This window comes from Ictidomys tridecemlineatus, chromosome 12, assembly GCF_052094955.1.
Source record: "Ictidomys tridecemlineatus isolate mIctTri1 chromosome 12, mIctTri1.hap1, whole genome shotgun sequence".
Classification (NCBI taxonomy): Eukaryota; Metazoa; Chordata; class Mammalia; order Rodentia; family Sciuridae; genus Ictidomys; species Ictidomys tridecemlineatus.
The window spans coordinates 90,928,289-90,948,996 of record NC_135488.1 but is presented as its reverse complement, the minus strand read 5'-3'; the positions used below and the strand labels follow the sequence as shown (position 1 = coordinate 90,948,996).

The following is a 20,708-nucleotide window of genomic DNA, read 5'->3' as shown; positions in this document are numbered from 1 at the left end:
GGGAAAGTACTAAGGAAATTGTAAACTATTTAGCCTAATTTCAGTTTGGGGCCCAGTGTTGGATTATTTTTTATAAGAATTAAAAGAACAGTTGATGAAGGTTCTGGAGACTGGAGGGCTGGGAAGGGAGGCAGTGGTTATTATGTTACCTGTTACCATGTTGCTGAGTAATATTTGAAGATACTTGTTAAATGTTAGCCTCAGCATTTTAGAGCTGCAAGGACTTTGAGAGTCTCATTCTGTAGATAAGGAAATAAAAGGCCAGACAGAGTGCTTGGCTTTGCCATGGCCCCACAGTGAACGCAAAGTACAGGTCAGATCTCAGTCTAGTCTACTTCCCTTTCCTTAACACCAGGGTCAGCAGGTATGCTACCTTCTTGACTCTTTAGGGAACATTTTTATTTAGTTTTAGAATTCTCATGAAAATGTGTATAGATCACATTATCAAAAAGCAAAATGGATTGGATGTGGTGGCAAATATCTGCAATCCTGGTGACTCAGTAGGCTGAAGCAGGAGGATCCCAAGTTAGAGGCCAACCTTGGCAATTTGATGGAACCCTGTATCAAAAATAAAATAAAAAGGGCTGAGTATATATAGCACAATGGTAGAGTGCTCCTGGGCTTAGTCCTCAGTACCAGGAAAAAAAAAAAAAGCAAAATGGAAAGTGTAGCCTTTATGTGCCCTGTTAGATTGACTTGCCTTCAGATAGAGAAGCCATTTTCCAAGACATCAGAACAAGATAAAATGAGCACAATCTACACAGGGAATGATTTTCTTACAGCATGCTTTAAAAGCCCTAGAATAGATTTCAAGTGAAGTTGTTGAGTGTCTTTCCATATGGACCTTTAAGAGTTCTAAAGAATAGAATCTTTATCCAACTATCTGGGATGGGAGAAGTGTGTAATTCAGTTTGGAGATAAAAGGATGGAGGTTTTTGTTATTGTTGTTGTTGTTTTATTTTGTTTGTTGTTGTTTGTGAGAAGGGTGTCTTGCTGTGTTGCCCAGACTGGCCTCAAACTCCTGGGCCCAAGTGATTCCCCTGCCTCAGTCTCCCAAGTAACTGGGGCTATAGATATATGGCACCATGCCTGGCTATTCTATTTTTAAATTAACTTATTCCTGTCTGAATAGAATAAAATCTAGTCCCAGTGTGTTCTAGATTCTTAATGGAGTGTCTCTTCCCTTTCTCCTTGTTAAAATTCATCAGATGTGGTTAAATTTTACTGATTGGTTGAATTCAGTATGCCTTACCTCTAAGGAGGGCATGTGTGAAATTAGCTGAAATTATAAAAGACACCAACTAATGATGAATTTATACTTTTAATTGATCCATAAAAACATTGAGTAACTCCTATATTTAGGTTTATGCTGCTGGACTCTATAGTAATAATGGGTTGGGGGGCTGGGGATGTGGCTCAGGTGGTAGTGCGCTCGCCTAGTATGCGTGAGGCACTGGGTTCAAGTCTCAGCACCACATAAAAATAAAAAATAAAGATATTGTGTCTACCTAAAACTAAAAAATAAATATTAAAAAATTTAAAAAATAATAATAATGGGTTGGAACATGATGATTGCCCTAGTGAGGATAGATGACAGTTGAAGAGAACAGCAAGATGGGCTTCCTGAAGGACATGAGGCATGAACTGCACTTTGAAGGTTAAGCAGGACTTGGCCTGCCAGAGAGCAGAAGGCTTGAGACCTATAAGAACTGAGCTCCTCCAGGAGGGATGCCCAGGATTCATGGGTCTATTGGTTCAAAGGGAGAATGCTGTAGTGCTAGTGTCAAGAGAAATCACTGACCACTGTAAGGGTGCACAGGCTGAGGGCTACTTTTCCAACTGAGGTCATAGATTCTCAAAGTTTGTAATTTCTAACTTCTGGAGTCTTTGTTCACTGAGAAGTAGTGGAAAATTGTAGACATTCTGAAAATTGGATTTTACTCTATTTTCCTTTCTAGCAGTTCTAAAAGCGCCAAAGGCAGATCCAAATTGGATGTCATTTTATCTGAACTGTGAAAAAAATTCTCCCAGGAGAGACATCAGTAACCTGATTTCCCTTCTCACCTAAAATAGGCTTTAGTGACTGATGAGCTATTTCACAAAGTACTACTAACTCAGCTGCCTGGTTCAGATCTTGTGAGTCTTGCAACTGCCTCTGCTTCAGAGAAGGAATATTTCCCCAGGACTAGTTAGGTGTTTCCACACTGAAACCCCCCTCTGTAAGTTAGGGCCATCCCTCAGGCTACAGAGTACTTTCTGTGGAGCCCAGGACTCTTCCCCCAACAAAATCTCCTGGGTTCTGTCTTGTCCTTCACTGTCCCTCTTTTCTAATTGGGACTTACCTAGTGATAGCATAGTGAAATCTACTTTATTTTCTTTGTAAGTGGGTACTTAAACTTGTACTGGGGTGCTCTGCCTCTTACAGAATGTCTCTCTTCTCAGATGACTCTAGGAAGATAACATGCTTAAAAGATAAGGATTAGAGAAAAGTCAAACCAAGATAGGAAAAAAGATGAACACATTTTTTCCTGTCCAGACCCATAGTCCATAAAACACTCAGGCTCACAAAATCTGGTTCTGATACATTTATCCCTGCCAACCAATAAAATGAGGCAGAGGAGCCCCTGGAAGAAATGTAGTCTGAAATTTATGATACACTGTTTTTGTTGTGGAGGGTACAAGAGATTGAACCCAGGGACACTTACTGAGCTACATCCCAAGTCATTTCTTTAATTTTTAAAAATTTTTTGAGACAGGGTCTTGCTAATGCTATTGAGGGTCACACTAAGTTGCTGAGGCTGCCCTTGAACTTGCAATCCTCCTGTCTCAGCCTTTAGAGTAGCTGGGATGACTAGTGGCGTGGGCCACTGCATACAGCTTTTGATAAGTTTTGATATGTAAAATAAGGCATTCTTACACTCAAAATAATTATTTCAAGCCAGTTGTCTCTTGCATGTGATAGTATACTGACATTTTTTTTTCTGATTGATGTTGACACATATTAACTCAGCCAAATTATCCTGACTGATATTAACTGGAACAACAAAAATAAACATGCCAATGGAGTGAGGGTAAGAGATTCAGTGTTTTTTTCATCTGCTGTTGTAAAGAACCTTCTGTGTTCTTTTGAACTGCATGTTCTATGTGTTTGGCCCCTTTTCTCACTGACTATGAGTCCATTGGTTGCTGGCTGTGATGGAGCATCATTAGATTAGTTTTGGAGTGAGAGCAGTTATTGGGAAATTCTTCAAGACCAGTGGTGGGCATAGCATATGGATTTCTGCCAAAAGAACTTTGCCTGATAGGATAAAGTAAGGGTTCTTTTTTCCTCTAACAAGTATCATCTCAAGGTCAAACTTTTTCTATATTTACCTACTAATTCTTTGTTGTTAATTTAAAGCTAGTCAAAGTACCATATTTCTATATTAGTGTATTGGAGGAGAATTCAGGTCACTTCTACAAACATTTGTTGAGAGCATTTGTTGAAAACAATCTGGGATAGATGGATGACATCCTCTCTGTTCCTGGTTTGCTTACAGATTGTGAGGGAACCAGGTAGTTAACTAAGAGTGTACTGATGGATTTATGACCTGGCTCAGTGGCAGGTCATAAGTCCATCAGTTTCTAGCAACACCCATATTTGAGAAAAGGTCAAGTAAGAAGCTGACTTGGAGACCAAAGTCCATTTTAAAAATGAGGCTATTTATCATAGCCTGATGGCAGAGTCCTATTTTAATTCTTCCATTTTTCTTCTGCCACTTTAAATTGCAAAGTATTCAAGGATAATTTTTTGGAAATGGGCATAAAAAGTTACATCATTTTTTAAAAAAGATAACCTCATTTTTAACACTTGTGCACCTATGTATGGTGAAATTTGTCTCATCTCCAGATCATTTGGCTTCTGTGAGTCACATGATATTCTGTCTTTTTGTATTCATTGTTGATCAATGAGTTAATAGATTTATAAGCATGAAGCCATTCTTTTTATTTTTTTCTGGTACCAGGAATTAAACTCAGGAGCACTTAACCACTGAGCCACATCCCCAGCCCTAATCTTTGTATTTTATTTAGAGACAGGGTCTCTGAGTTGCTTAGTGCCTTGCTGTTGCTGAGGCTGGCTTTGAACTCGTGATCCTCCTATCTCAGCCTCCCAAACTGCTGGATTACAGGCGTGCACCACCATGCCCGGGTATGAAACCATTTTAATATTCTAGAACAAACTCTACTGGACATAGTGTTGTAGATTTGCTTTCTGATTTTTTTTTTTAGAATTTGTGTATATTTATTTATCCATCTTGAAGTAGATTTTGTATCAGAACCTCATAAAATGAACTTTGTGATTTACATATATCCTATTTTCTTGCATAGAAACATATTTTCTTGCAACAAAGGAGTCATTGTTATTTGTAAAATCTTCCTGGGATATTATCCTGAGTCATAACTTATTGGGGAGGGTAGCTATTTGAAGCTTCCTTTCAATATCTTCTATAGTTAGCTGTTCAAGTTGACTTTTCTACAGTTCTTAAAATAAATTTCAGCAATCTATTTTCCTATATAATTGCTCATCTCATCTAACTTTTAAAATTACTGCATTAAGTTACACATAGAATTTTATAAATAATATTTTATACCTTCTGAATTGGTGGTTATGTTTCTCTTTTTGATCGTACTCTATATTCTTTCTCTTTCTCTCAATCTCTCTCATCACACTTGCCAGAACTTTTTACATTTTATTGGTCTATACAGTATTTATTTAGATAGTTGTCAGGAACTGATATATTTTTATATATCAGTTTATATTACACTGTTTTGAAATATTGTGGCATGAAGCAGTTTATTTAAAGATGCAGACTAACAGAAAGATCAATGGTTTTGCTTGGAACTACTTCCTGTGCAACTTTAGGCAAATACTTAATTGTTCTGAGCTATGGTTTCCTTCTGAATAAAATAAATGGAACATATAATCTGCCCACTTCCCAGCATGGCTGCAATTATTAAGTAAGAGAATGTCTACAAGAGTACTTTAGAAACTATGAAGAATGTGTAAAGTAGGTATTACTGTCACAAAATAATGTTCCTTTTAGACTATATAGGAAAAAGAAAACAAGCATATAGCTCCTTTCGTGGTTGTTTAAAACATTTTTTTCCTACAAATATTATATATTCTCTCTGAAAATGTTTGCAAAATTTGTCTTGCTGAATTACTTCAGTTTCAGGGGAAAATATTTCCTCATCAACCTTCCCCCAACATAAAAAGTTCTCATTCTGTTAAATTAGAAATAGGCACTAAAGACCCATTCAATAAAGGCCACTGGAATGGAAATTAACTCAAGTCTGCTTTCAATTAATTTCAATTCCCTGAAGTGCCAAACTTTCCTTTTTTAACATAGCAGTAATTGGAAAGTAATAGACAACTCTAAGTTTTGTGATCTTATGTGTGCATGCAGGGAGGAGGGTACACATTCTAGGTCATTCTGGGGGAGGCCAGGAGATTTTTTTTTTCAGTGTTTTTTAGGTTTCTATTAACTTTATTATTTCAAATTTTAATGTAGTTTCATAAAAATCTAACATTTAGGTGTCTCAATATTTCTATTTATCTATATTATTATTTTTAGCAACTTGGGAGCCTGAGGCAGGAGGATCACAAGTTTGAGGCCAGATTCAGCGACTTAGCTAGACATCCTGTCTTAAAATAACAACAACAACAACAACAATAACAACAACAATAACTTTTTAAAGGACTGTGGGTATAATTCGGTGGTAAAGCACCTCTGAGTTCAATCCCCATTGTATATATGTGTGTGAACTATATGTGTATATATGTATATATATTTAGAGCCCTTGTTTTTAAACAGCAGAAATGGGTTTCAAAAGAAAATTCTTCTCCAATACTACAGTATGTGAATCAGATAAGCACAGAGAGATTCTGATTGAACGGGATGAGTAGGGGGCCCAACAACCCCCAAGGCAGATTCAAGAAAGCCTGGAGGCTTTAAAGAGTACAAATTGAAAATCATTGCTCTATATAATGATCAGGCTTGATTTAGAGACCAACTGGCTCTTTCTAAAAACCATTTTCCCCAGTATCTGCCATGGTCCAGGTGGATGTTCTTAGAGGCCAGCACTTGTAGCTACAGAGATGGAAAGAAAGCAGGAAGCTTATGTAGGAGCTGGAGCCATTCTGACTTGAGGAGAGGCATCTGGCAGCATTTAATGGTATTTTTTCAAAGGTAGGCAGTGATTTGAGGGCTATCAAGGGCAGAGTAAAAAATTCCTGGGCTCAGAATGAGAGATTCCCAGTTCAGAATGAAAAGCAGACTATAAATAAGATGTTGAAGTTTCACAATTGTAGCAAGGCTTTTCTAGAAAAAGTCATATTACTTTTCTACATCACCTTGTTATTATTCTCCCCTTTAAAAATGTACTTTTAGATATATGTCATTCATTAAGATGGTCATACTCTTCAATCTAGAAATTTCCTTTAGAAACCAAGCCTAAGGAAAAATGTCCTAAATATAAAAAAAAGAGGGCTGTATTTCTCTTAATATTCATTTGTTACAATGAAAACCAGAAACTATCCTAAGACTAACTGGGGGAGGAAAAGAAAACAATGACATACTTCCTCAAGCAACTATTTTTCAGTAATTAAATATAATTATTGTGAAACTATTTGGAAAAACCCAAGAGTAATAAAAGTACCAGTTCTGAAATTACACTGACTTGAGGTAACAATTTTGGCTCCCTCTGCCATTTCTGAGTCCGTGATCCTGGGCATATTATTACTTGGTTTTCCCAAGTCTTGATACTCTAATCTATAAAATGGGAATGACAGATGCTAAATAGGACTCAACGTGATTCGGTTAAATGAAAATAAAATAAAACATGAAGCACAGCATTTGGCACATGGCAGAAGTTCAATGAGTGTTAAATTGTCTCTCCACCATTTATTTTATAGCACATGGAAAAATGCTTATGCCGTGTCAACAGATTTGACAAACTTAAGGAAATACATGGTTTCCTAGGAAAATATAAATGACAAAATTAACTGAAAAAGTCAAGTAGACCAATTGCTTTTGAAGAAATTGAAATGGCTTTAAAGATCTATCTTCTTTTTAAAAAAGGAATCCGGACCAATGGTTTCAAAGCTATGTGATATTATCATTTAAAGAACAAATAATTCCCATGTAATTGAAATTTTTCTAGATTATAGAAAAGTATGGAACACTCTAATTTATTGAAGCTAGCATACCCTTAATGACAAAATAAAATAGAAAACCAAAAATTACAGATCAAAATCACTTATGAATATAGAAGCAAAAATATCTAAATATTAAAAAATAGAATCCAGTAGCGTATTAAATGAACTATAATCCACGAACAAGCGCCCATTCCAGGCCTGGATGAGTGATTCAGCACCACAGGGTCAGCATAACTCATTACAACAGTAAAAGAGAGAAAAGCATTTTTTTCCCCCAGCATTGGGGATTGAACCCTGAGGTGTTCTACCACTGAGATACACCCCAGCCCTTTTAAAAATTTTATTTTGAGACGGGTCTCACTAAGTTGTCCAGGCTGGCCTCCAACTTGTGATTCTCCTGCCTCAGCCTCCTGAGTGTACCACTGTGCCCAGTGAGAGAAAAACAGTTCTTATCCATAGCTACTGAAAGCTCTGATAAAATCCAATATCCATTTCTAACAAGTGTTAGTAAGATAGAACTAGAAGGAAACTACTGAAGTGTGATATAGATTATTAATCAAGAATAGCAAATAGTATAAATGACACTAAAGCCATTTACATTAAAATCAGAAAATGGGGCTGGGGAAATAGCTCCGTTGGTAGAGTGCTTGTATCGCATGCACAAGGTCCTGGGTTCAATCCCCAGAACCACAAAAAAAAAAAAAAAAAAAAGAAAGAAAGAAAGAACATTGATAATGTTGTCTATCGTTCCCATTATAAGTAAAAATTATTCTGAAACTCATATAAAGGTGTGAAAGGTGTGAAAATAAGGATGAGGCAAGAGTGTGGCTCAGTGGTAGAGCACTTGCCTAGCATGTGTGAGACACTGGGTTTGATCCCCAGCAACACACACACACATAAAATAAAGATAAAATCACCTAGGAAATACAAAAATATTCATCTAAAAATTTCCGTAATACAGTAATTTAGTATGGCGGTGAATACAAAATGGAGAATCCAAAAACCAGCTAGAAAAGGAAATGGGGAAAAGTGCTATTCACAATAGCAATAAAATCTAAAAAAAAAAATAAATACTTAATATATTTCATTTAAAAGTGCAGGATCTCCATCCTCCCTGAAAATCTGATTAAAAGACCTAAACTAGGCTGGGGATGTAGCTCAGTGGTGGAGTGCTTGTCTATTGCCTAGCATGAACAAGGGAGTGGGTTTAATTCCCAGCAGCACACACACCCAGAGAAGAAAAGAAAAGAGAAACAAAGAAAGAAGAAAAGCACTAAAAAGATTCAAACAACGGAAAAAACTATATTGCTCTTAGATAAGATTTAATGTATGAAAAAAATTGCTTTTCCCAAATTAATTGTAAATCTAATGCAATTACAATGAGCATTTCAATTTTTTTGTATTAGGTAAAAATATTTTTGGAGTTCATTTGTTCATATGGAAAAATAAATGTCAGGAAAAGGAAAGTATAAAAACAAATAATAGTTGGCTTGTATCACCAATTTTTTTAATATTTATTTTTTAGTTGTAGTTGGACACAATATCTTTATTTTATTTATTTATTTTTATGTGGTGCTGAGGATAGAATCCAGGGCCTTGCATGTGCTAGGTGTGCGCTCTATCACTGAGCCACAACCCCAGCCCTACCAAATATATTTAAGACCATCTATATATAATATATTCTAATCTTGGAATAGGGGTAGATAGATAAGAATGGAACAAAGAGCCCATAATATATTTTAGTGTATCGAAGAATTTAGTATGTTTCAAAAATAAATACTGCTGTTTCATTAAGGAAAAGCATAATTTACTTAATAACCTGTGCAGAGCCAAGTGGCTATCTCTCTGGATAGTACAGAAGGGGAACATTACCTTTTCCCATATAAAAAAATTTTAAATGAATTAAACACTTTTAAGAATTAGAAAAAGCTTGGAAGAGAATTTAGGGAGAAAAATATATATAATCTTGGTATTGCAGATAGCTTTAAAATCAATCCAAGAAATCTAGCAGCAATTAAGGAAAAATATTTTATTTGACTTCATATATTTAAAAATGTTCAATAGCAAAAGTGATCACAAAGTCAAAAGAAAAAAAAAGATGGGTACAATATAATATGTGGCAAAGCATTAATATCTCTTACTAATTGATAAGGAAAAGGTGAACAACAAATATAAAAATGGATAAGTTAGGGGAATAGATAATTTACAGAAGAACAAATCTTCATGTTTAGTAAGTATATGTAGAGATACTCAGTGGCACTAGCAATCAGCAAAAGTAAATATGAAATGTCACTTGTCACCTGAGTGATGAACAAGAACTAAAAAATGTTAATTTACACTCTTGTCTGGGGTGCAGGAGAAAAGGTGTTCATTCAATGCTAACCATGCCTCTTCAAACCCCACATAAATAAAATGGAATATATAAGGTTGATATGATGTAAGGTAAATAGGTACCAAGATATTTGTTGTAACATTTCCAAAATAATGGAAATAAAGGGAATGCCTATCAGTACAGGAATGATTAACACATTTCATTCAAAACAAGAAGTATTATGTAGCCATTAAGAATAATTTCTTAGTATGTATTGTTGAATCCCACAGTTACACATAATTATAATACCACCAATAATAATATGGAAAAATATTTTCTTAGATAAGATGTTAATTAATTTGGAGAGACTGCCATGATGTATTAAATGAGAAAGGTAAGATGCAAAAGGGTATAGTATGAACCTACAATGACAGTCTCACCCATACATACATCTTCTGCATTTATTTTTGTATGTAATTATATAAGGATGAAGAATGGAAAAGAATAGCAAAGATTAACATCAGTTGAAATTGGGGAGGAACAAATGGGCACAATAAAAACAGCATGAATAATAATAAAACAGTTTTTTTTAAGAAAAGTAAAATGTACATGCTACAACATAAATGGAAAATTAGGTAGGCTTCATTAACAGGTTTGCTCCATTAACAATGTTGCAAAACATTTCAGAGAAAGAAGATTGTGAGGCAGTACAAACAATGATCATGGTAGTTGCTTCAGGAGAGGCATCATACAAGCTTTCCCCCTCCACACTTTCCAAGTTTTCTCTAATATAGGTTTTTGCTTTTGTAATTAACTAAATAAAATAAGATTTCTAACTTAACTGCTATCGGTCACACAACTTTTATTATGTCTTGAAACCAGCAGCCATATGTCCATATGTGAGCTGGATGATGTCTAGCTCTGAAAATGTGGACATTGTTTTTTCTTTAATTTTTTTTTTTTACATTTTTCATTCTATCCAGGATATATGATTTTCTGGCTTGCTTGTTTTCAGTTACTTATAGATTGGACAACTAAATCACTAGAAATAAATTATTCTGAAATATCTAACAAGAATAGGACTTTATATATTTCAAGTTTTTTCCCAAATATGAACAGAAATTACTTCTAACAATGATTTTCGAAGCTCCGTGGCTTTTGGCAGATAGCTCCTCTTCCCTTTCCTGGCATCAGTTGCTTCTCTTATGAATGAAGAGGTTGGGACTGGGGTTGTAGCTCAGTGGTAGAGCACTTGCATAGCATGTGGGAGGTACAGGGTTCGATTCTCGGCACCACATATAAATAAATAAAATAAAGGTCCATTAGCAACTAATATATATATTTGTTTATACATATATGCATATATATACACATATATATTACACATAATAAATAAATGAAGAAATTGGATGAAATAATTTTCTCAGGGCCTTTGTTGCTCTAATATTCTTTAATTTTAAATATATTCATCATGGAACGATTTAATATATGATAAATGAATAATTGCTAAAGAGAATAAAGTTTTTTTTCATAGTAATGCTGTATTGACTATGAAAAGAAGTTCAGGAGAGCTAGGGAAGATGCTCTACTTTGACATAACTTTCATGCCCACAAGAAAAATGTACAGGATTCTAAAGAGCAGGGCCTTGATTTGGAGCTACTTCTTATATGTAAGTGTTAATAGTGCTTTTTCACCTATGTGTACCCTCTTGCCAACTTATTATTTTGTTTTACAGGCCTCAGTATGTGAACAAAAAAAAATTAAATCAACTTTCATGAGGTGTGATTTATACAGAATAAAATGCATCTAATTAAAATAAACATTCCATGAATTTTGTCAAATTTCTGAACCTATTATACCACTACCATGATTCAGCAATAGAACATTTCCATCACCCTCAAAATTTTCCTGAATCTCTTCTCAGCCATCTTTTGACCTCCTGATGTAGGTGACTATTGATCTGTATCTTGTCACTATGGAGTTGTCTTTCTTGAGTGATGAACAAAGTTTAAATTGGTGTTTTCTCAATCTTGGGTAGTATTCACATATTTTGATTATTTCCATCAGTGTTCCAAGTAGCAAGCAACAGAAAAGAACTGACTGATTTAAACAGTGAAAGAATCTGTTGAAAGAATAGAATCTCTGGGAGACTGGAGAACCAAGTCTGGGATCAAGTGGCCAGCAACAGTGCCCCACATCATATGATAAAGCCATTTTGGTGAGGAAAACAACACAAGAGGTGGCTCGGGATTCCTAAGCTGTCTGTACCAGAGAATGGTTATTGCTTTCTGTACCTTGCTGCCATTGCTGTCTTTACAACTCTTCCTTTTTCTTAGAAAGTAAACAGTATTTCCAGTCAATCTGCCTTAGGAAATCTGTCAGTGTCCGTTGGGGTAGGGACATCTGAGTGGCAGGTCCTATGTCATGTGTCCCTCATTTCTTAGCTGCAAGGGAGAATAGGAGAATAGGAGAACCTGGCACTTTCAGCCTTAATAGGTACATAAGTAGGGGAGGATTCTTCAAACATAGGAAAGGGTTAAAATGCTGGAGGGCTAAAAAGAGGTCCCAGGTTCACACTGGATTCAAGGGAACCTACCAGATACTGGAAATAGGGATAAGAAAACTGAACTATGTAAAGAAATAGAAATACGTGCACCGGTCTTCACGCTTGCCAAAGGCTTTTCTTCTTAAGATAATTTCTCTGAACTATACCTTGTTAATAGAATCAGTTTAAACATTAGTTTATTTGATCCAAAAAAGAATGTAGCAAATTAAAAACCACCATAATTTTGGAGCAATGAATTTCATACTTAAAAATGATTATCTCCCTTTAAGTTTTAAACTACATATTTATTCAATTTAATATTTTTATTCTTCTAAAATTATGTAAACCTCAAGATGTGTTCAATTTTTTTCCCATGTTAACACATAAAGCTAGTTCGGTTTCTTCCTTCGTTCTCCCTGCTATCCCTATTCTTTATTTCGATCCACAGGTGCAGGGAAGGGGAGGTGGCCTGATCAGGACAATGATGATGCAATGTTGAAGAATAAGCTGGAGGAGAGAAGTAACAGGCACCATGGAAAAAACCAAAACAAAGCAAGGTCAGATTTCCCCATGTCTTGCTTTAGAGCTCAGGATTCAATAAATGTAGGTTTTAGTCTTGTCTTGCTACTGTCTCAAAACCTTGTTTCCCAGTCGGGCATGGTGGTACACACCTGTAATCTCAGGGATTTAGAAGCCTGAGGCAGGAGAATTTCAAGTTCAAGAGCAATCTCAGTGATTTATCAAGACTTTTAGCCACTAAGAAACACCCTGTCTCAAAATGTAAGAATAATCAAAAGGTCTGCGGATGTGACTCAGAGTTTAAAGCATCCCTGAGTTCAATCCCCAGAACTGAAAAAAAAAAAAAAACCCTAAAAAACAAACATGATTTCCCTGTCATCATATAATGACCATGAATATTGTAGACTTGCTGGCAAATAGGAAATGTCATCTATATAAAATTTGGCTTAATTTGTTATCTTATTATTATTATTATTTTCAGTAGTACCCTTAGGACTGCCTCAGAACAACATGCTCATTGAGGCCAACATACAGATAATCCAACCCCTTCTTAGTTAGCCTGGAAGCACAAGAACTTTCTCTTTTCTTTTTCTTTTTATCAGTACTGATGATTGAACCCAAGAGCACTCTATCACCGAGCTTCATCCCAGCCCCTTTTCAAATTTTTTTATTTTGAGACAGGGTGTAGCTAAATTGCTGAGGCTGGCCTCAAACTTGTGATCTTCTTGCCTCAGCCTCCTGAGTCGCTAGGATTACAGACACGCGTGGTGTCCAGCTTGAGTTTTCCCTCTTCATCTTTACCATTTAGGAGCAACCACACAGAAGTTTCTGTTACAATCTCCAATTTAGGGATGAGGAAACAGTCATGGAGAAGTCAGGCTGCAACTACAAAATGTCGAGGCTAGGTCTGGGATTCTGGTCTGTGTTCCTAAGTCTTGATTCTTGCTGTTATGCCAGGCTGTTGGGTCATAGTATAAAATGGACTAAAAAATTCTTACTCAAGATTATATTGGGAGTTTTTAGTAATCTTAAAATATCTGGATTTCACATGAACTGTTCTGTGTATTGAGTTACATATTATTTATGAACTTAATGTTTTGCATATCTCAGAAGAACAATATGCATATTCAGGCAACCAAATGTCTGCAACCAGAGGTTTCATCTATCAACTGCTCAATTCATATATATATATATTTAACACAACAGATCAGTAGCCAAACAGATGATTCAAGGAGCTAAATGTGTCACATGGGTTGTCTTGCCTTGTCTTCAGGGAGAACCCATGTGGTTCTGGAAGGTTCAATGCAGGCCAATGTTTATCCTCTGTAGGTTGAAAATTATTTTTGCAACTCATGCCTTCCCTCCTCTTTTTTTTTTTTGCCCTGTATTTCCCAGTCTCCATTATTGACAATACTGTTCTATTTCCATCTATATTCTTCACAGACCTTTTCATTGACAATTTCCTTCTATTAGCCCTCTTACCATGCAAGAGAGTGAGATTCTCTTTGCTAATTTTGGCAATGATAGGAGGGCAGAATTCAGAAGTATGGCAAGGATCAGAGGTAGGAGAAGCAAGGGACATTTATATAGTTCTCTTGAAACTAGTAAATGACAACTGGACTGGTACCTTCCTGGACAGGAAGAACAGCCTTCTTGGCATTAGAACCATCCCCTCAAGTAAACTTCAGTCCGCTCAAGACTATGAGGGAGACACTTCTTGTGCATTCCTTCTTTTCTATTTAAAGATCACTAAATACTCAGTTTGGCCAAAAACTTCCTCACTGTGGTAGAATATGGTTTTCTTCTACAAGAGTTCTATTAGATAGATTTAGTCTGTTTGTTAGGATGTAAACAGAAAAACCAGTTATATATCCAGCTTATTTTTTGTTCTCGAATCAATGTTTTGCAGTTATATATAGAGAATTCTGTAGGATCTCTATTCCCTGTATATATTTATGACGTAAGATAAGGACAAAACAAGTTGTTTTGATTAAACAAAGCTCTTTCTTTCTACAGGAGAGAATGAACATATGCCGGTGAATAGTCCTTCCACGCAGATTTACCAGGTAAAGACAAATAGATTGTTTTAAATGCTCCCACATGTGACAGTGGCGACTGTCAGTTGTGTGCAGAGATTTTTGGCACTCACAAGTGCTTCCACGTACATTTGTTCTCTTCACAAGATTGAGACAGGGCAGAGGGCCTCTCACATTGTAGGTCTGAGAGAAGCAATTATTGTAGGACAAATTATTCAGTTTATAAAATGTAGCACTACTATCCCATCTCAGCTCTGCTTTTCTCACCTGGTGCTACAGTCACATTGGCCCTTACATCATACAATATAACAGTTTCATCAGAGAAGAGGAACAAGCAAGTTCCCTAAGTTTCTTTCTGCTAAATAGTTCCCTATTTTAGCAGAAAGAACTGAGAATTGAAAGGAGCTATCATTGCAAGTGTTCAAATATGGTGATAGAAAAATTTTAAGCTTTTTTTTTTAAAACAATGGGAACAATTTGATTTACAAAGAAGATAAAAAATCTGCAAAAGAGAACTGGGGTTGTAACTCAGTGGTAGAGTGCTTGCCTAGTAGGTGTGAGGCACTGGGTTTGATTCTCAGCACTGTATATAAAATAAAGTCCATTAACAACTAGAAAAAAAAGTCTGCAAAACATCTTTGCAGCAAGAGTGACATCAGGTGCTTTGGCTCTGTCAACGAAATTTGTCTTCTATCTTTCAAATTGTAAAATTGAAGAAAATTTTTATCTTTAAAAATCATGGAAATTTATTCTGACATAATTTGGAATATATAAGGCTAGGGAAATCCATGTTCCTCTCTAGGCTTAAGACAGTATTATCTGGAATACATGAGAAAGACGGAGGTATTGACAGATCTTAGCAGAGGTTGAGAGAAAAGTCCTTTTTAAGCTGGTTTTAAGCCCTGGTAACCAGGAAAAGGAGTTGTCTTTCAAGATGAAGAATTGGAGTCCAGAGGAACAGATAGTTTAGGAGAAATATTTTTAAATTGGTTGAGTTTAAGTGACAGCAAGAGTGAAAATAGCAACTAGTGCCCAGAAATATCATGCAAGAGTTCAAATGGTATGGGACCACTGAGGGCAAACCAGAACAGGATTATGAAAATATTTTTAAACATATTGTTTCTAGACTTAAATCAGTCCTGGGAAATTGTAGAGAAAGCAGCCTTTAATTTAATTTATATTTACTGAGTAGTTATTATGTGCAAAGTCTACTATTTAGTTTAATGGGAGGTTAAACAGATAAAACAAACATTCTCATTGATTTTTAAGTGTCTACAACCTAGAAAACACATATGCTAGATAGTTCTTGCAAGGAAAGTTTTTGAAAAGATTACAGTGGAGGCACTGATTAAATCTACAGGGAGAGATGAATTAGTGTAGACTAAATGATTTGAGGTAGGCATTTAAGGACAAGTTGGTCATTTGACAAGTGGATACGAGAAGGCTAAGTAGGCAGTGAGACCAGCTCAAACAAAGGCCAAAGAAGCAGAGTTGGTCTTCACTTGGTGTTGATTTGGTGCCTCACTGATCCAAGGCCTCTCTCTAAATGCTTTCCTTGTCCACTTCTCATCTGTTCTCATCTGACCTGTGTATGGCATTTGAATCAGTGTGAGTACCTCTTTAAACTCAGGTATGATTTAAAGTCTATTATAGATTTTATGTAGGTCATTCCCTGGGTGTTGGCTAAATATAGCTGCCATGGGGGTGGCCTCATTAGCTTATCATATCACAAACCCAAATACATCTGTTCACAGTGGAATATACAAAGCAGTAAAAGTGAAGTTGGTCTAGGTGACCCCTGTGACACTATTATAATCCCATCCTTGTTTTAAAAGAACTTTTCCTAAGTCTGTTTACTACAAGCAACTTTTAACCAAGAGAAGAAGAAGTAAAGAAGAAGAGGAAAGAGGGATGTAGGAAGGAGTTATCTATAAGAGAATACCTATTACAAGGGAAACTATCTGAAGCAAAATGTAGAAATTTCAGCAATTCTGTATCTCCATATTTTATTTTCTTGATAGATTTCTTCCCTTCTTGACATTATCAGATGTGGTAACTTTCTTTTTAAAAATTGTCTGTCTCCTCATCTAGAATGTAAGCTCTAAGGGCAGGGATTTAGTCCATTTTGCTCTTTGTTGTATTCTCAGCATAAAGCACAGTGTTTGGGATATAATGCATATTCGATAAATATTAGTTGAATGAATGAATTAATGAATATATGCAAGATGTGTATATTGCTTTGAGACAAAAGGTCTGATGTAGTCATTGTCTGGTGTCAGTGTTGGGAAAACTGATTCTTTGGGGAAAAAAAGAAGAGATCCTCACTTCATACTCTAATCAAAACAGTCTCCAAAAGGTTTGTCAAAAAGGTTAAGTATAAAAACCAAATCAAAAGTTTTAAAATAAGTATTTTGTTTCTGTATGTAAAGTGTCTTTTTATGTTAAAAAAAAAGTTGACAGAAATCACAAAGAAAAGGGTTTGAGAGTTTATTCACATCTCAATTTACAACTTTGTCAACATAAAAACATCTTAAACAAATAACTAAATGCTTTCAACCACTATTGCAAAAGCTTAATGATATAGAAATAGCTCATGAAAATGGATTATTCCAAGACCCAAATAGAAAATGGGTGAAGAAAACAAACAATTTTTCAAAGTTATAGATAGCTTAGTTAATAAGCAAGAAAAAGTTCACGCTCAAAAAAGTAATGATTAAAATAAGAAGCATTATTTTTTGATTATCTACATTAGCAAATAATAAAATAATATTTAGTTCTCGTGTATAAATTGGTAGAAACTTTTTTTTGGTAGAAACTTTAAGAAAAAGTATTAGTTAAAATGCAGGAAATGTGTTCAAATGTTCAATCCATCACTGGCTCCCTGTCCTATAACTATTGGATAGATTTGACCTCCTTGGTGACAGTAAGATACAGTAATCCACATCAGGTCCCAGAAGTCAAAAGGAGAATGAGTAGTACTATCTCCCAGTGCATTCCAGGTAGAATTACCTCCAGAACATCAATCAGTGTGAATATACAATTACCCGTTGGGTTTTTAGGCTCAGGATATTCTTCTTTATTCCATCCCAAGTGTATTTTTTCTCTCATCCTGAATTCCTGGCACATATACCTTTCAAAGTCATTGAATGAGATCTCTTTTCCAGAGTCAGGTGATGGTGTTTCATCCCTGATGACTTCAGTTTGCAGATGGATTTTTTCAAATTATAGTCCATTAAAACAAAAAGGGGGTTGGTGTGGTAACTGCAAAACTTAATTCCAGCCAACCCTTACACCAATGACTGGTACTCCAGGGGTAGTTGTTTTTTTTTTTTTTTTTGGCTCTCTTGTAGTTTTAGGAATGTAAACATTGTGGCTTCCTCCAATTCTATTGTTTACACTTCATATATCTTATTATACAAGACACAGTTTCCTAAATCCACAAATTTAGGACCTTATGTCCCATACAGAATGCTTCCAAGAATATGCAACCATAATATTATAATTTTCAAACCCACTGGCCAAATATATTTTATAGAACTATTAATTAATTGAATATTTGCCTCCCTATAATGTAGTAGATTTTTCCCTTTGGGTCAGATCTTGTCTAATATCTTTGACTCATAGTAATTTCATATTTCAGAATTTATTCTATTGACAATATAAACAAAATATATGCAAAGCTTTAAATAAAAAGCAGGATATGACAGCATTATTTATAATCTTAAAAAATAACAAATAAATTTTCACCAAGAGTAAATGAATAGGTAAACTCTGGCATGTTTTATATAATAAAATAGTATGTAGCCATTAAAAACTAGACATATAGAAAACATTTTGAAGGCTATGGGAGAGGGCTTATAAGAATCAAAGGGCGAAAAAAGAGGGGAAGATATCTCTAGTGTGATCTCAACCATATAAATGTCTGTATTTCTATACATATAATGAAATGGAAAAAAATGAATAAATTGAAATGATGAGATTTAGGGTGATTCTTATTTTTCTTCTTTTTCTCTATAATTAAAATAATTGAAGAAAATAACTTAGGTGCCAAAAGGACCTCTAACTGAAAAATTATGGGAACCAGTCCTACAGTAATAAGTTTCATCATCCAAACTGCCATTGAATTTCTTCTAGGATTTGTAAGTCTTGGCTGAGCTTCAGGGTGGTTTTTTTTTGCCATTGAGGAATGTTCTAACCCCAGAGAAGTTAAACTCTTCTAGGCCTGTAGTGTATCCAGGGATGAATAAGACAACTTTCTAACACAGGAGCCTTCGCCTCAGCATCAACATCGTCTTGAAAGGATGATTTCTGCAGGAGAGTAGAGCCGTAGATTAGGAAATTGCTGTTGATGTCCAAATTACTTACTATCCACTTAGTGCTTTAAATCATTGCATTTCTGGGGGAATCAATAAAGAGGCCTAAATAAAGTTGGAAGATGGAAGTTGGCAGAGAGAACAAGCAACCACCCCAGCATCCTTGCCATTATGTGCTACTCCAAAACACTTGACCTTTTGCCCTTGTGAAGTCCAGAGTGGTAGGAATTTGACATGCCTTGTGGAGTCTTCCTAAACCTTGACATTAGGACTTTGCAGAGTTCCCAAGGTATAGGCCCAGTCTCTTGAATTTACCTCTTGGTAGCCTCCTGACCTTGGTCATGTGGCAGAAAGGAATGGGAAGTTTATGTAAAAGCAAAACAAAACAAGCTGGAATTCATGAGAAATTTAGTTTGAGGCTTGACAGATCTTTGGTGGAAACCAAATTGGAAGACACTGATTAAAAATCATCTTCAGAAGAGTTCAGAAGCCAAGAAGGGAAAGAAAATTGAGAAGCAGAAATTAACAGCAGGAAATAGGAGGAATTCCGACTGCTCTCCCCCATTTCTTTGAGCCTAAGCTGCCCTCTGTGGAACCCTAGGCTTTGAAGTTCAAGTCTTCCCTGAACCTACCTCCAGTGGGAGCCCGCCCCCAGCGGCAGAATGGAGGGATCATAACCTCTCTAGAGCAGCTTCATGAAAAAATCAACGGGATGAGGAACGTGTTCAACTCGCTGGAGAACAAGGTAGACACCTGTTTCTAATCCTTGGGGTGGGCAGTGGGCTGTCAGATGAGAATGTTGAAGAGAGAGCAGAGAAAAGATGTTAAGACACTCATCTTCTGGCTCCTTTTTATTCCCAAGGCTGTGAATGGTCAGGTTGGTATGAACAACCAATCTTCCGAGCTAAAGACAGTAAGAGTTCTGTGTTGTCTCAGGTGTGTGATTATGCCCATAATGGCATCCCCTTCCTGGCTTGTCACTGGCTGTGAAGCTTATAAAGTAGTAGTGTTACTTTTCTGGAAGAAATAAAGGGAGGAAGTAGACTGACAGTTTTAGCATGCCCAGAGTCCCTTTATGACCTGGTTGTTAGGAACCTTCCAATGGTTTTAAATTACTTTAGAGCTGAGTTTCTACAAGTGAGAAAAATATTTTTCCCTAAGACTCTGCTGTTGCCTTTTGGCTTCTAGAAAAACTCCATATATCCATTTATAGGAGCAGTGATAATGAAACCTGTTTCTGTTGGGATAGTGGTTCCCTCTTGTTTGATTCAAGTAAGGAAACCTAAGATTTCCTTCTTTCAGTTTTAAAACTTGCATACTTTTTGCTCTGACGTTTATATAGCAATCAATTTTATTTTACTCCCAGAAGATGAGTTTATATGATAAAAATTAGCATATCAGAAAGTAATTGATCTGGTGATTTAATCCATCATAATGGTTTAGTACACATGCTAAGATCAATCATAAAGATTAGTTTTAACTAAAAATTTAACTAAATTGCTCATGTTGTTTCTAAGTCTTTGAGCCCCAAACACTTAATACGTTCTGATTTTTTTTCCTAAAATTTATTTCTTTTCCTCTTATTTTTCCCTATTTCCAGTCCTAGAAAGAAACCATTTGTGAAACACACTTAAACAACAACAACAAATAATCCTGGCTTTTAAAACACAGGGTAGGATACTGATTCATTTTATAGTAGAACGTGTTGCTTCAAATTGAAACCATTTGGATGACTTGATTCTGAAAATGTATAGAAATACACATATGAAGACACTTTCTTGGTGA

General features: G+C 35.7%; 1 protein-coding gene across 2 annotated transcripts in view; it reads left to right on the top strand.

Annotated features, from left to right (window-relative positions):
- Positions 1-12,502: 12,502 nt before the first annotated feature.
- Positions 12,503-20,708, top strand: part of Arhgef33 (Rho guanine nucleotide exchange factor 33) — a 57,425-nt gene continuing 49,219 nt past the window's right edge. For both annotated transcript variants that reach the window (XM_005324542.4, XM_078029325.1), the window contains exons 1-2: positions 12,503-12,612; positions 14,591-14,640. In XM_005324542.4, coding sequence (XP_005324599.2) covers positions 12,588-12,612; positions 14,591-14,640 — 75 coding nt within the window. In that variant the 5' untranslated portion in view covers positions 12,503-12,587. The remainder of the gene's footprint in view (positions 12,613-14,590; positions 14,641-20,708) is intronic.